The following is a 17,371-nucleotide window of genomic DNA, read 5'->3' as shown; positions in this document are numbered from 1 at the left end:
GCTTAAGCCGGTCATGGGGAATGACCGGAAAGCATTCTGCAGTATATGCAAATAAACTCTAAATCAAACCTGGAACGGCGTTACTGCGATCAAATCTCATTGAGAATCCGCCAGTCATCAGCAGCGGATTCGCGTGTGGGGGGAGTAGTTCCCTATTTCGTTGTTTGGTGATGCTACACAGACCGGGGCAAATGCAAACATAAGGTCAGCTATGAGCACAAACATTGCCATCACACCACCTCAGCAGCAAACTAGTGCGACTAGCACCACAGCGGCTGCAGCAGACAGACAGCAGACCTTACTGTCACCGACATCGGCTCAGAGCTAAAGTTCTCTGGTGCCTGAACACCGAAGCTAGCCATCATTCATACAATTCGAATGAGGGTATTGGGGAACTATTCAGAAGCATGTTCACTGACTCTGATACAGCTAAAAGTTTCGCGTGTGGCAAGGATAAGACTGCATACATGATTCGGTTCGGCATTGCGCCACATTTTAAAGAAATTACTTATAAACAATACAGGTATTGTATATACAGGTAAAATTGTTAAACTTTTCTCTTAAGATTTATTTTGGGACATGTTCAAACTTTTATCTCACGTTGCATCAACCAATAAATACCAATGGTTACCACTATTACCATTCCATGGACTCTTTGGAGTTTTTCAATCCACAGTGTAAGTTATTGTTACAAGTTACCTCGTGATGAAATAATTCACTACTTTAGTCTTTGTGTATGAGAATGTGTGTCTGTCTTAGTGTGTGTGTCACATGACACACTTATAAAATTGTATTAATGTTAATGTCATTTGTTTTAAGAAGTGTCAAGTTGACTTTATTAGGTGGGATTAAGGGTTATGGTTAGGATAACCCAAGGACTAGAGTTAAGGAAAGGACAAACAAAACTCAACTTGACACTACAATACAACAAATAATATTTGATGACAATCAGGCCGCTGCCCGATTGGTGGTAGTAAAAAATATTGTGGAGGTAGAAAAAAAGGTAGTAAATTCAACTCTAGGATTCCTGCATAAACCCTGTTCTAGGTGGTGCAAGCAGAGGATATGTTTTTGTTGAACAATACATACGAGCATATGACAGCATCTACAAACTCATAGTGGGTAATGTGCTTGTAGGCTCTAGGCCAGAGGTTACTCTTTTTGGCGGGCCACATACATGATGTACATTATTTTGTATGTCTTACAACTATAATCCATAGTTCAATGTCGCTTGTTCAAGAGAACATATCTGCTCTTTATGGCAAACACTGTTGTGTGATGGAGTATTGGGTATTGTAAAGCTGGGTTTTTCTAAACCAGTTTTGTCTTTGTCAGGCGGTGTGTACTCTACATTTTGGACGTTGAGTGAGGTGTCCTTCCCATTTAGGAGCTAGACCACCTAAACAAGGTACATGTTGTGATCTCATCCTCTTTCCCCTTTTACAATAAACAGTAAAGCTAAACTAATTTGGATCAACGCCTGTGTTTACAGATGACTTTGAGAGTAAGACAGTGGCAAAAACGCCAAAGAGAACTGGATCAACTGCTACGTCTTTCTGACAGTGATGATGAACAAGAGGGCACTGAAAATAATGTCAGTGCGCCTCGGTCTCTGAGTAGTTATAGCAGTGACAATGTGCCTGGGACCCCAGATAATTTAGTGAATGACAGTGCTGTTGGGACAGATGGTTTTAACTTTGGCACTGATGTGGAATATTGGTCTACTGACTCAGAACAGGAACCAAATGAAGCTGAAGTGACCAGCTTTGAGGACGAACTGAGACAGTGGGCTTTAGAGCACAAATTGACACACAGAGCGCTTAATGGTTTATTGTCCATATTAAGAAAGCAAGGACACTTATTGCCTGTGGATTGCCGGACACTCCTTGCTACACCACAGCATAACACAATGGAGGCTAAATGTGGTGGGCACTACAAGTACTACAGATTATAAAAGGGTATCTGTCGTTATTTAAGTCAGATGGAGAGTAATGATGTGCACCTCAGTGTAAACATTGACGGCATCCCACTTTTCAAAAGTAGTGGTGTCCAATTCTGGCCAATACTGGTGAAGTGTGGCCATTTTGATCCATTCATTGTAGCCATTTTTAGTGGACAAAGTAAGCCCATTCCTCTTGAGGAGTACTTAAAAGACTTTGTGACTGAATACAAACATATCAAGGACAATGGAATAGTTTATAAAGGCCAGACTTACACTGTCAGTATTGATGCTCTGATCTGTGACGCACCAGCAAGGGCATATCTGAAATGTATTAAAGGTCATACTGCATATGACAGTTGTGAAAGATGTTCAATCAGAGGTGATCGTGTTGAGGGAAGAATAGTTTTCAGTGAACAGGAATGCACTTCTCGAACAGATGAGGGTTTCTTCAGAGTGGAGTACAGTAAGCACCAAACTGGTATCAGCCCCTTCATTGCTGCAGGAATTCCTTGTGTTAGCTCATTTGTCTTAGATTATATGCATATCGTCTGCTTGGGAGTAGTTAGGCGCTTGTTAATTTACTTGACTCGTGGCCCAAAAGTCTGTCGTTTATCTGTGAGGCAAAAGGATGCAATTTCTCAAGAACTAATTGCACTAAGAGGGAAAATGCCAAGTGAATTTGCTCGACAACCGCGGGGTTTACATGAAATTGATAGGTGGAAAGCCACTGAACTACGGCAGTTTTTGCTATACACAGGGCCTGTGGTATTGAAAACTGTGTTGTCCCCTGAAAGATACAAACATTTCTTGTCCTTGACTGTATCCATATCGATAATGCTGGAGTCAGATGAGCGGATTCGAAATGCCTATCTCCAATATGCTCACGAACTAATCAAACATTTTGTCATGTGCTGTGCAGACCTGTATGGCAAGACCTTTCCTGTATACAATGTACATGGACTAATTCATCTCCATGAGGATGCCAGCCACTTCAACTGTTCCTTAAATGACATTTCCTGTTTCCCATTTGAAAACTATCTGCAACAAATAAAGAAACATGTGAGGAGTGGGAGAAGTCCCCTGGAGCAAGTAACCAGGCGTTTAACTGAAATCGAACATTCAGAAGTGGACAACAGCCAAATACACCCGAAAGTGTTTGTTTCTGTTAAAGAAAGGGACAGTTGTTTTCTTTTGAGAGACGACAGCTTTGCTTTTGTTCGACAGAAAAATGCAGATGGGACTTTTGCTTGTGAAATTCTGCGCCAGTGTCACACTTCACCATTATTTTACCAACCATGTAGCTCTGGACTTCTGAATATAGTGTATTTTTTGGTCATGTCAGGATGAAAAATGCACTACTGCGAGAAAGGGATCTGTTCTGGAAGGTCGCCTGCCTCCCACAAGAAGCTGGTGGTTTTGTCCTCATACCTCTTCGCCATGGTCTGGAACACACATATTAAGGTTGAATTATCTTATTCTTTTAGCTAGATTCCACCAGGGATCATCAAAGTAGAACACTTGTTTACATCTGTTTGTTTTCTGTATCTTTTGTGGTGACTCCTGCATGTCCTTTCTCACTACATTCGTAAATCTCCCCGGGCCCCTCTCTCTCTTTCCTCTTGCCACAATATCCTTCTCTCAATGTAACCCTCATTGCTCTTCTCTGCGTGTCCAAACCCTCTTAACCGCTCCTCTCTTGCTTTATCCGTTAACTTAACCTGGGCTGCCTCTCTAATGTAGTCATTAGTCACTCACTTATTCATTTGCTTATTCATTTCTGTCACCTCCAGCTCCGTGTTGTCTCTACAGTGGTACTCAAAATGGGTTCCAGGTCCTCTCATAATGCATTGGGTTCTAAATTGGATACTTACAGGTCTGTAACTTTGACAATTTACAGTACTAATGGTACCATAAGTGGTCCACTTGGTTCCAGTTGTACATTCGGAGTTATGAGAGTCTTTGAACTTAAAAAGTTTGAGAACCACTGGTCTAATCAATGCGCAAGCTAAACTAAAATGTTAAAAACCTAAAGTAACATGCATATTCTGTCCTTTCCAGGTCATGTACACGAGGGCTGTTTGGAGGGAGGGTGACCGAGAGGAAGATGTTGTAGTTCCTGACAATTGGATCGACCGGAAAAAGAAAACCGTCAGATGGCCACGTAAAATGAGCACCACAAAAACAGAAAAAGCTATAAAGGACAAAGAGAACCCCCAGGATGACTGGATGACATTCTCTTTAATCAAAATAAAAATTTCTTCAGGCAAGTTTTGCTTGGATGAACAACAAATTCACTGTATTTCTAAGTCAGAATATGACTGATTTTTTTTTTCTTTGTTTTGTTTGTTTTAAGCTGAATTGTCTAACTTCTAGATAAACGTCGTGAATGTGACACCTACAACCTGACCAGTCAGGCAGAGGAGGAGGACAATGAGGAGGTGATTAGATCGACGAGGAAACGCACTAAAAAAGGAATTCCGGAGGGTTTTGTTACAAATGGTATGTTTCTCATCGTCAAATATTTTATAAACATCAATGTCTAAAATTATCGTGAACCGATTTTATATTTCAAATGTATAAATGTTTTTTGCAGAATTAACAGATGAGGATGAGGAGGGTGTCAGGGGTAATGGGTTTTTTCTACTAAGTTTATAATTCCAGTCTCAAAATAAATCAAATTCTTTAAGATTATGATAATTTTTTTGAAGCTGGATATACTTATTTTTACTGTATTACCTCTGTATAGGTGTCAAGCTACCCACCTTCCCTACTGCACCAAAGAAGCTGCAGCACATTGACAGCAACATGTTACACAATACTTGTGTGTACTGGTGACAACTTAAGAAGTATGGTAATGTGTTGTGTACTACATGAGTCACAGGCTGATTGATGTGTTTCAGCCTCTGAAAATGAAGCCATGTCTGTCCAAGCTGAGCATGTGGACAATCTCCAAGGTGGTGAAATGTCCACTCCTCGTGAGTATTTAATTCTCCCCTTACACCAACCATCCCACTACACAAAGTCATAGTTTGTTCAAGACAGGTAGTTTCTCACTGGTTGTGAAATAAGCATAGTAATGACTCAAGTGTTTAATTATTTTAGTATATACCACATGACAGGAAATGTCCAGTGAGTATTCACTCTATCCATTGCACCAACAAGGTCAAAAGTCTATTCTAGACAAAGTGTTAGTCACTGCTTTTGAATCAAGTTTGGTAATGATCTCTTTTACACACAAGACAATAGTTACAGGCTCAATCAAATGTTTCAGACTTGTCTGTCTTAAGGCCCTTCCACATAGGACGCAGTACGCACATCGCTGCGCTCTGTAACCCATTCATTTCAATTGCATGCACCGCGCAATAAGTTTCCGGCCGAGCCAAGCAAAGTGTTGTGGAAATGACACACACTTCATTAGTCGGGATAGTTGCAAAGCGTTCTTCTTTATGAATGAGTGATACATTTTTTTATTAAACATTTGAACATAATACAACACACTCGTAGAGAATACAAAGTCAGAGAGATGCATGTTTTGAAATGACAAGGAGCAGGAGCATCTAGTACACGTAGAGCGGCTGCAAAAAAAAAAAAGACGTACAAGCAGAGTGCAGCGGCCAGCGCAACACAAATTTTGGGTCCTTCGCTAGCTAGCGGTCAGCGCAGCACATGCCGTCCTATGTGAAAGGGCCTATAGAGTAGCAGAGTGTGCCAGTGCTTACCGTTTTGTTTAATTTCAACAATTGTACATCTGAATATTCTTTGTTTTTTCTTATCTCCAGATGCAAGCACATCACCTCAGCGCAGAGACCTATCAACACCCAGTGAGTATTCATCGCATCACACTTTAAACAGTCACTTTTGTATTTTATCAGGCCTTATGAAATGTAAGAACATTCTTTTTGTTTTTCAGGATCTCAACATGCAGCAAGAGGTCGTGTGAGGGATGACTATCGCTCCAGGTAAAGAAGGACAAGGCACAGCATCATTTGTGGCTGGATTCTACTGGTTGGTCTCTAGCCCTTATTTTTGGCCAACCAGTAGGGGTTAGACTGTTCCAGTGTTAAAATGGCATGTTGTCTGTCATAAAGGTATGGCCAAGTGATTAAATTTAAATGATACTAGGTCCAGCAGGGGATCCAGCATCAGGTCCAGACACAGTGATATCTCCAGAAACAGATCCAGGTCCAAGTCCTGCCACAGTGATGGTTCCAGCCACACCAATATCTCCAGAAACAGATCCAGGTCCAAATCCAAGTCCTGGCACAGTGATGGTTCCAGCCACACCATCGGGTCCAGACACAGTAATATCTACAGAAACAGGTCCAGGTCCAAATCCAAGTCCTGGCACAGTGATGGTTCCAGCCACACCATCAGGTCCAGACATGACGGGTCACGGCACAGAGAAGGTTTGAGGCACACAGTCATATCACTGCTGTATTACTTTGTATAACCGTATGTGACAAATATCTTGTATCTTGTACAGTCAGCCACTTACAACAGCACAGATATCGAGGAGTACACAGACAGTGATCTCCTACATTACTAAATGCATCGATGATGTGACCCACATGAAAAGCATCACCACTCGGGCTAACCAGAAGCCATGGCTGACAGGGGAAGTCCACCGGTTGCTGAGGACCAGAGACAACGCCTTCAGAACGGGGGATGAATCTGACCTGAGAACAGCAAGAGCAAACCTGTCTCGGGGCATCAGGAAAGCAAAAAAAGAGTACACACACCAGATAACCTCCCATTTCAGGAACAGCAGAGATACACAGAGCCTATGGCAGGGCATTCAGGCCATCACGGACTACAAGCCAGCGCCACGGAGCTGTGAGAGCGACACCTCTCTGCTAAATAACCTGAACAACTTCTTTGCACGCTTTGAAGCAAATAACAACACCCGACCACAGAAAACCCCACTGCCTCCGCATGACCAGACTCTGTACCTGTCTGCTGCCAGCGTGGGAAAGACTTTCTCCACCATCAACACCCGGAAAGCAGCAGGACCAGACAACATCCCTGGTAGAGTGCTGAAGGACTGTGCAGAGGAGCTGAAGGATGTCTTTACAAACATCTTTAACACCTCCCTGAAGCAAGCCATTGTACCATCATGTTTCAAAGCTGCCACCATCATACCTGTGCCAAAGAAATCATCACCATCCTGCTTCAATGACTACCGTCCTGTGGCACTGACGCCCATCATTATGAAGTGCTTCGAACGGCTAGTCATGTCACACATCAAATCCATCCTCTCCCCCACCCTGGACCCCTTCCAGTTCGCTTACAGAGCTAAACGATCCACAGAGGATGCAATCTGCTCTGTCCTCCACCCAGCTCTCACTCACCTGGACAGGAAAGATTCATATGTGAGAATGCTGTTCTTAGATTTCAGTTCAGCATTCAACACCATAATACCACAACAACTCATCTGCAAACTTGCCAAACTGGGCCTCAGCACCTCCCTCTGCAACTGGCTGCTAGACTTTCTCAGCCAAAGGTCACAGGCAGTACGCGTCGGCAACAACACCTCGAGCAGCATCACTCTGAGCACAGGAGTCCCACAAGGCTGTGTGCTCAGTCCTCTGCTCTTCAGCCTGCTGACACACGACTGCACACCAACCTACAGCTCCAATCACCTTGTGAAGTTTGCGGACGACACAACTCTGGTGGGGCTCATCACCAAGGGCAATGAGACTTGCTACAGGGAAGAGGTCGATCTTCTGACCACATGGTGCAAGAACAACAACCTCCTGCTGAATGTAAGCAAGACCAAGGAGATTGTTGTCAACTTCCAGAGAGACCACACCCAACATCTGCCACTGACCATCGACGGTGCTGCTGTGGAGAGAGTAAGGAGCACCAAATTCCTGGGGGTGCACATCAGTGAAGACCTCTCCTGGACAACCAACACTGCAACACTGGCAAAGAAAACCCAGCAGCGCCTCTACTTCCTGCGCAAACTCAAGAAGGCAAGAGCTCCACCACCCATCATGACCATCTTTTACAGAGGAACCATTGAGAGCGTCCTTTCCAGCTGCATCACTGTGTGGGGTGGGAGCTGCACTGAATACAACAGGAAAGCCCTACAGCGCATTGTGAGCACAGCTGAGAGGATCATTGGTGCACCACTCCCCTCCCTGAAAGATATATACACCACCCGCCTCACCCGAAAAGCCATCACAATTGTGAGCGATGCAAGCCACCCTGCACACGAACTGTTCAGCCCCCTGCCCTCTGGAAGGAGATATAGGAGCCTCCGCTCCCGCACTACCAGACTCAGCAACAGCTTCATCCACCAGGCTGTGAGACTACTAAACTCTCTCCCCCGACTGAAACTACCTCTGAACTACCTCTGAAGTATACAAATTGCACAATCGGCTACTACTATTATTATTATTATTATTATTATTATTATTATTATTATTATTATATTATTATTGTTGTATCATCATTATTATTACTATTACTATTACAGCTGCTATTACTATTACTAGCACTACTATTATTGAATTTCTCTGCACAGAAACACTTTTACAAAACTGGAAACACTTTATATATCTCTCTCAGTACCAACGGTATATGCCTTAAGCTGCCTGCACTTTATACTTTATACACTTTATATACTGTTACTCAGTACTTAGGATGTGTTTTTTGTTGTGCTTGTGCACTTCACTGTTTGTCCTATCCTGTCATGTCTTTTGTCTTGTCTGCGCATGGGACAGTGAGAAACGCAATTTCGATTCCTTTGCATGTCCAGTGCATGAGAAGGAATTGACAATAAAGCTGACTTTGACTTTGACTTTGACTTGACATGACAGGTCATGCCACAGTGATGCCTCTAGATGTGATGACCGATTCAGTAATGATGTCTCCGGGCCCCTGGCCAGATCCAGACATGGTGAAAGATCACGGTACAGTGATCTTAGCAGCCCCCCATATGACAGACCTTCGCATGGTGAGTTGTCGGCTGCGTTCACACTACAGTCAAACAGGATTATTTTGCTATTCAGGTGATAATATTAACTTGCCCTTTTCAATTCAGTGAATTTAACAGATGTATCTCTAATCGTTACAGTATTGCAGATTTATTATTTCTCTTCTAATAAATCTGTTGAAAGTTTTATCATTTGGTAACTTCTAAAACAGATTTTCTGTGGTGCAGATGCAGTGACTGAGAGTGGGAGATGGACTTTCCCATTACCTTGGGATGGTAAGTATTGATCTATTAGCAGTGTGAGATGACCGGACACTGAGCAAGAGAGAGACTTAATAGTACCACCTTCTTTTTTACTGCACTGTTCTCTCTGTCCACAGAAACTGCTTTTTAATTATAGCTGTGGCTTGGTTTTCATCATGTCTGACATTTGTTTGGACTTTTATGTTTCTTCCTGCAACACTACTGTACTAATAACAAACACTGAATCTGATTACAAAAACACTTGTGACCTAGCTAACCTTGCTATTCTAATTAGAGGTAACCATTGTAATCATCAACAAATGTGTTTATTTCAGTGTACCAAAAAAAGGTCCTGACTTTACTGGTAGACATTCGCCATCGCCTGAAGGAAACACAGCCTGCCTCTTCAGCTGTCCATATTCGGAGGATTGACACCATGGAGGATTTTGAATTACAGGAGCAACAACTCTCTGATGCACAGGCCTTCAATACCCTGGTATAGGTTTTACAAGTCTAAAAGTAATGGATAGCCTAGTATAAAACAATGCAGTGCACTCGCACACTGTTAAATTCCTCTGGGAATCCCAAAAAGTTGATTCACTTCATCTGACAAAAGGTTTCTCCCACTGAAATGCTACGTCCAGTCTGAGACTGAAGACTGAAGAAGTCTGATACTGAAGAAGTCACTTGGATGAGTGAGGACACATTTCTCCCACTGAAAACGCTATATCCAGATGAACAGAATCAACTTTTTGGGATTTCCTTACCTGAATGATTGAGCATGCATCAAGACATTCCTCTGGGAATTGTCAGTCAACTTTATTATGAACTTATTCCAACAGGTGCGGCAAATTTCAAAAATCGGTGGGCGGAACTCCAAGGACTGTGTCCAGAAAGTGTTGGACAGGTATCTACAACAATTTTTTTTTTCCTGGGTGTGGACTAGACTGCATGTTTTCATGTGCCTTCTTTCTGAACATGTGTTTTCACTTAGTTTTTACCTATTCTGACAAGTTCACAACCAAATGCATTGTGAGATTATAGACCAGCTGTGATTGACAAGGGGATTAGTAGAGGGATAAAAGGAGGACCACCCACTGATTAACTATTATAAAGGGTTTATTACATGTGTAATTTTATTCCTACATATATCCTTCACATTAATTGAAATTTGTTTTTCTATAGGCCGTTAGTGAAGACACTAACGGCCTGATGGCAAAGTTTAATATGAAGGGCAAAGGAAAAAGGGGCAAAAAGCCTTTGGAAGGAACAAAAGTTTATCGAGCTATACAAGGTCAGCCCAAGTTTCATGTTGACCAATCTGTAAATAATGACTTTACACAAAATATTGCCTTCCCTGCTGATATTTAAAAAAACTATGCCAACTGTCTACCATGGCTATCATCAGTTGCTGAGATGGTTTTGTATTAATTCATTAATGGTAGTTGATGAACAGGAAACATTTTCGCAAATGTTGGGTGTGTGTGAATGCAGATCGCCTTTGCATATATCTAAATCATTTGTCTTTTTCTGCTTGTGCAGAAGGAGTCATGACATTTGATGAGGCCGCCACTGAAGAATTCATTAAGATGAATGTTTCAGAACACCTCAAACATGCTCCTCAAAGACATGGAGGTGGAGGATTCAGTCAGGACTGATAAGCCCAACATATAGGACTTTGAACAAGAATTGTTTTTCCTCATGTTCTTTCTGAAATAAATATACATATACAACCAGCAGCCCTGTTTGTTTTATTATTATTAGTATTTTTTAATCGAGGTTTAAATGGGGGAATTGAGTTAGGTTTACAAATAAATCACGTGTATAACTTACCCATGTTTCAAGAGGGTGGAGGACATGTTTTCAGAACCAGTTAATTTTACTGTAGTTTAACAGGTAGTTTGAACTGGAAATGCACTACAACTTTGTATGCGTCTCCAGTTATCTGAGACAGTCAAATTAAGTTATTGGAATATGATCTAGTCCCATTTCAGAAGGTGGCATACTGTTCCAGATCATTTTCCAATAAGTTCATTTGATTGTCTCAGCCACAGATAACTGGAGACGCATACAAAGGTGTAAACAAAGCTAACAATTAACTGGTGGCCTATAGAAAATATGTCCTCCACCCTCTGGAAACATGGGACTACAGAGCCTATAGAAGCAGTATAAAAACGATGTCTAAAATGAGTCTAAGTTTGACGTTGAAAAAACGGCCACAGCGACCACATTTGGACTATAAATAGTCCATACACGGAGGTCCCATGGACGTCAACACTAGACGTTCATTAGACGTCAAAAAAAAGACATCGCCTGGCGTTACAAAACAACCCCTTCAGTGGACCAAAATTGGACGTCCAAAAACGACATATAAAAGACGTATTTCTGACGTCACTTTGCGCAGTGGGAAAAGATACATTTTAACAAGAAGCTTTAATAAGAATATGGTAACATTCCTCCTCCACTTTCATTGGCTACTACAAACGCTCTGCAGAAGAATATCTGATGGGAAGAATGAAATAAATGTGATTCAGATGGCGTAGGCTAAAGTTGACCAATTGGGTGGGCAGGGCAGAAATTTGGGTGGGCATTGCCCCCCCTCCCGTCCACTTCTAGATCCAGCCATGCTCCCAATTCTGAAGTATCTCTGTCCATCTCTATAGCATATTATTCTGTAGATGAACAAAAATATTCTTTAGCCTTACACATACTATAGAACATTGTATAGAAATATTTTGTTTTGTTATTTTTATTATATTGACGGAGGTCCCATGGACGTCAACACTAGACGTTCATTAGACGTCAAAAAAAAGACGTCGCCTGGCGTTACAAAACAGCCCCTTCAGTCAAAACAATCCCTCCTGGAGCCGACACCTTATCGTGGTGGAGGGGTTTGCGTGTTCCAGTGATCCCAGGAGCTAAGTTGCCTGGGGCTTTATGCCCCTGGTAGGTTCACCCAAGGCAAACAGGTCCGGGGTGAGGAACCAGACGAAGTTCGGCTCAAAAGACCCCATATGATGAAGAAAATATTGGAAACACGTTTTCCCTTGCCCGGACGCAGGTCACTGGGGCCCCCCCCTGGAGCCAGGCCTGGGGGTGGGGCTCGATGGCGAGCGCCTGGTGGCCAGGCCTATACCCATGGGGGTCCCCCTTCCAATGGGCTCACCACCCGTAGGAGGGGCCATAGGGGTCGGGTGCATTGTGAGCTGGGCAGTGGTCGAAGGCGGGGACCTTGGCGGTCTGATCCTCGGCTGCAGAAGCTAGCTCTTGGGACATGGAATGTCACCTCTCTGATGGGGAAGGAGCCTGAGCTGGTGCGCGAGGTTGAGAAATTCCGGCTAGACATAGTCGGGCTCACCTCGACGCACGGCTTGGGCTCTGGAACCAGTCTCCTTGAAGGTGGTTGGACCCTATTCCACTCTGGAGTTGCCTGCGGGGAGAGGCGCCGAGCGGGGGTGGCCATACTTATTGCCCCCTGGCTGGGCGCCTGTACATTGGGGTTTACCGCGGTGGACAAGAGGGTAGCCTCCCTTCGCCTTCGGGTGGGGGGACGGGTTCTGACTGTTGTTTGCGCATATGCGCCGAGCGGCAGTTCAGAGTACCCACCCTTTTTAGAGTCTCTGGAAGGGGTGTTGGAGAGCATTCCTTCCGGGGACTCTCTTGTTCTACTGGGGGACTTCAATGCTCACGTGGGCAATGACAGTGAGACCTGGAGTGGCGTGATTGGGAGGAACGGCCCCCCCGATCTGAACCCGAGTGGTGTTCTGTTGTTGGACTTCTGTGCTCGCCACGAATTGTCTATAATGAACACCATGTTCAGGCATAAGGGTGTTCATATGTGCACTTGGCACCAGGACACCCTAGGTCGCAGTTCGATGATCGACTTTGTAGTCGTGTCGTCGGACTTGCGGCCGCATGTCTTGGACACTCGGGTGAAGAGAGGGGCGGAGCTGTCAACTGATCACTACCTGGTGGTGGGTTGGCTCCGCTGGTGGGGGAGGAAGCCGGCCAGGCCTGGCAGGCCCAAACGTATAGTGAGGGTCTGCTGGGAACGTCTGGCTGAATCCCCTGTCAGGAGGAGTTTCAACTCCTACCTCCGGCAGAACTTTTCCCATGTCCCGGGGGAGGCGGGGGACATTGAGTCCGAATGGGCCATGTTCCGCGCCTCCATTGTGGAGGCGGCTGACCGGAGCTGTGGCCGTAAGGTAGTATCAAATTAATGTGATTTCTTTTGATTCATGACTCCAAATCCATGGAACAACGGATTTAAATGCTCTAATGCTCTAAGACGCCGGGTGTTGCTGTTGAGCCCTGTAGATGTCGTGGGCCCATCGATGAAACCCAGATGAAGCGTAGCGCCTGATGACCCCAATGAAGTGACAATCGCATCCTCATTCAACACATCAAGAAAGTGCTGGATATAGGGATTGTAACATCAAGTCCTATGAGCCCGACTGACTCATTTTCTAATAAAGTACACACATACTGTTACTGAAACTGCCCAGATATGTACTTTATCATGTTCAGTTAATACTAATTGAAATCCAAATGAAGTTCTGAAAGCCTCGCTAAATGAGTCCCCCGCATCATTGCATTTAGCTGCGCAGCGTTTAAGTTGGACCAGAAAATCTGAATAAGCAGATGCAAATGAGGAACCAATTTAAGCCTTGGCAGGCAAAGAGACAACATACAGAGCGGCGAGTGGAAACGCACTGAACAGCTTTGTCTGTACACTTAACTCATTGCAGACCTCATTTATCATAACCAATGGGTAATCACTAACAGATTATCTAAAATGGTGGAATGCAATAGAAAATGTTTTTTGTCTTTAACTTCTCTTGAATTAACATGGCCAATGAGGTATAGTTACCATTAACTCAGAATCATTCAGTTCATAAACAGTGCTGTCAAAAAGTCCCTTTAATTGCTAAGAGAGTCAATAAATCCCCTATATTTATTTATATGGGTCTCTAGGAGAAGATCTCCTAGTCGCTATTTTATGTGGTTTGTGGTTGTGCTAGTGATTCTTTCGGTTACGATGTGTTTATGAGAGAAGACAGGGTTCAGGAGAGGGACAGGGGCATCATAGTGGAGCCTGAGGTGAGGTCATTTTTCAATAGTAGGCTACATGGCCTGACATTCGTGGTGGAATCTCGCGATTTGTGCATGATTTTAATAATTCTCGAAAATTCAGCAAATATAATGCGGGACATTGCCGCACTTACAGTGTCATGTAGGTGAAGATGAATAAAAATAAAAATGGAAAAATAAATATCACTTTATATATTGTGACTGAAGCAGCAATACTTTACGAATAAAAAGACGAACGTAAATAGCACCACACAGTGACGTGACACATCTGACCCCGACATATACTGTATACTCGCCTCCCCCAATGTTAATAAGAAATCTACGCCCCTGGGTCCATGTGTCTTAAGCCATAAAACAGAAAGGCTCACTTGCCTGCTTCCTGTATTTCCAACCGTGTTTCACGTTGCTCCTGCTCTGTATAAACCACACACTTGTACACTCCTGCATCTGCAGTCCTCACACCCTCAAGCAGCAGAGAGAAGTTGCCTTTGGGGATTTCCTGAGAGAAGAAGTGGGCTCTGTCCCTGTAGGCGTCCCCCTGTGATTCAGGTCTGCTCTGACCATCCTGGAATAGGTGCACGATGATGTCTGAATCAGTCCTTCTCCAGTCCACCTCCAGCTCCTCCAAAGGCAGGGGTGTGTCCACGAAGCAGGGCAGCAGTACAGCTCCTCCCAGCCGGGCTGTTAGAGGACCAGCAGAGCCGTGTAGCAGGAAACCTACCACAGGGATAAGAGATAAAATCACTTTATGACCAGAAAGCATTAAATAAGAAGCGCGAAATATATATTGCAACACAGTTACTTGAATATTTGGTAAGAAAATACTGGTACATTAATTAGTACACCCAGAACAAGAACAACTCAATTACATTTCTTCAACATTATTATACGAGTTAGCAGACACATAAAACTGTGTTTAAAAAGTACATACCATCAGAGTTAACGACGCACTTTAACAAAATCAAAATAATGTTGAAACTTTTGATCTGCATTACAACCTTTATTCTTACACTAATAACTGTTTCTGTGACGGACTAATTTTGCCATGTATTTTCTTTTTTTATGAACAGCATAGGCCTATATATGCGCTTTTACTAACGCAGTTAAATCCCTACAGGAAAAGCGCGTTTCTGAGGATACTTTTACTTTCAGTTTACACCAGGATCTGCATAGTATGGAAGCCCGTTTCCGCCAAGTAGTAAAAAAAATATACTATATATTTTACGTAAAGCAATCTGGGAAACAATTAAAGGGGTGTGCATCAGTCGCCATGAGCCCAAAATGCTAAACCACCATGTCATTACAGCTGACAGCACCTATAATACTAGCTATTAACACGATTTTGCACAAATCACGAAATGGTTTGAAGCGCAAAAATAATCGCTGTGCATCGTTGTCTGTGTACTGAACAACACGATTCTGTCATTAAAAACGCCCCACCTTACTTCTGTGAAAAGTTATTAAAGCTAGAAACTTGTTTCGAGATACTAAATCGCAATTGCGAGATATAAAGTCGCAATTGCGAGATATAAAGTCAGAATTCTGACTTACTAAGTCGCAATTGCGAGATTCCGTGGCTTATATTTTTTTAATACCTGGCGGAAACGGGCTTCCATAGTAATGAAAACGGTAAAGGATATAAAGTCATTTATTTATATAGCACATTTAAAGTTGACCCAAAGTGCTTTCCAGTTTAGAGGGCCGGTGGAGTAGCTAATTAAATTGATAACTTAAATTTAATGCTGATTACCACTATGCGCGTTGCATTGCGATTTTCATCAACGTGCGCGTTCTGCGATCCGCTAGAGAATCATGCATTGCATAGAAAGCAATGTACTGTATGACGTTACCACTGCGTTGCGGTGCATTTTGAAAAAGCGTTTGTATGCATTTTTTACTCCCCTTTTCCCCCTACACACACTCGGGACAGCATCCCGCTATGTCATTTCCTCTGTCGCAGTTGCCGAAAAAACGTGGGAAAGGAGACAGGACAACGAGGAAGTGGACGCTGCAGGCAAGCCTGGTTCTCAAAGAAGGACCTTATATTGTTAATTAAAATAGAGACGCATGCTGAGCTGTATGATAAGGGCCATGCATTGTACAAAGACCTCAGCAGAACAAGATTTCCTTGGAAATAGCAGCAGACATTTCAAAGGAATGAGATGAATTGCCTGACAAACAGAAAGAGAAAAATGTTTATTTTTATGTTTCTTCTTAGGGAGGGGGAGGGAGCTTTGGTGTAGTAATGCAGGGAGGCACTGTATTGTCAACAAAGCTCGCTCACTCTCTCTCCCTCTCTCTCTCTGTTGGTTAATCCTGAACTCCAGCAGCTACAGTCAAAGTAAAAGTATGTGAACCCCTTGGAATTTTGTGGTTTTCTGCATGAATTGGTCATAAAAAGTGGTCTGATCTTCATCTAAGTCACAGGTACTGATATACACAATGAGCTTAAGCCAATAACACAAAAAGTTCTACTCTTTCATGTCTTTATTATGCAAACATATTCAGCATTCACAGTGGTAGTGGAAAAAGTAAGTGAACCCTTAGGTTTAATAACTGGTTGACCCTCCTTTGGCAGCAATGACTTCAACCAGGTGCTTCCTGTAACTGCAGATCAGACCTGGACATCGTGTGGGGGGGATTTTTAACCCATTCTTCCCTGCAGAACTGCCTTAACTCTTCCATATTCTTTGGTTGTCTTCTGTCCATTGCTCTCTTCAAGTCATTCCACAGCATCTCAATAGGATTGAGATCGGGGCTCTGACTGGGCCCCTGAATGGTTCTTCTGAAACCATTGTGCCGTGGATTTGCTGCGATGTTTGCGGTCACTGTCCCGTTGCATCACCCAGCCTCTTCTGAGCTTCAGTTGTTGGACAGACACCCTCACATTATCCTGGAGATTTTGTTGATAAACTTAGGAATTAATTTTCCCCTCATTGATGGCCAGCTGTCCAGGCCCTGACGCAGCAAAGCAGGCCCAAATCATGATGTTCCCTCCACCATACTTTAGTGTAGGGATGATGTTTTTATGTTGATATGCAGTGCCCTTTTTACACCAAATGAAGTTCTGCTTGTGCCTCCCAATTATTTCAATTTTAGTTTCATCACCCCACAAAACATTTTCCCAGTATCGTTGTGGAGTGTCCAAGTGCTCTATT

General features: G+C 43.3%; 1 protein-coding gene across 2 annotated transcripts in view; it reads right to left on the bottom strand.

Moving 5' to 3' along the window:
* The window catches only part of LOC111840982 (butyrophilin subfamily 2 member A1-like), a 44,236-nt gene extending 28,291 nt beyond the window's left edge, over positions 1–15,945 (bottom strand). For both annotated transcript variants that reach the window (XM_072718485.1, XM_072718486.1), the window contains exons 1-2: positions 15,145–15,945; positions 14,586–14,930 (exon numbers count right to left, since the gene is read on the bottom strand). In XM_072718485.1, the coding sequence (XP_072574586.1) occupies positions 14,586–14,930; positions 15,145–15,205 (406 nt within the window). In that variant the 5' untranslated portion in view covers positions 15,206–15,945. The remainder of the gene's footprint in view (positions 1–14,585; positions 14,931–15,144) is intronic.
* Between the last annotated feature and the right edge of the window lie 1,426 nt (positions 15,946–17,371).

The sequence above is a fragment of the Paramormyrops kingsleyae genome, chromosome 12 (assembly GCF_048594095.1).
Source record: "Paramormyrops kingsleyae isolate MSU_618 chromosome 12, PKINGS_0.4, whole genome shotgun sequence".
Classification (NCBI taxonomy): Eukaryota; Metazoa; Chordata; class Actinopteri; order Osteoglossiformes; family Mormyridae; genus Paramormyrops; species Paramormyrops kingsleyae.
Note: the sequence above shows the minus strand (reverse complement) of the source record. Positions and strands in the feature narration are given on the sequence as shown.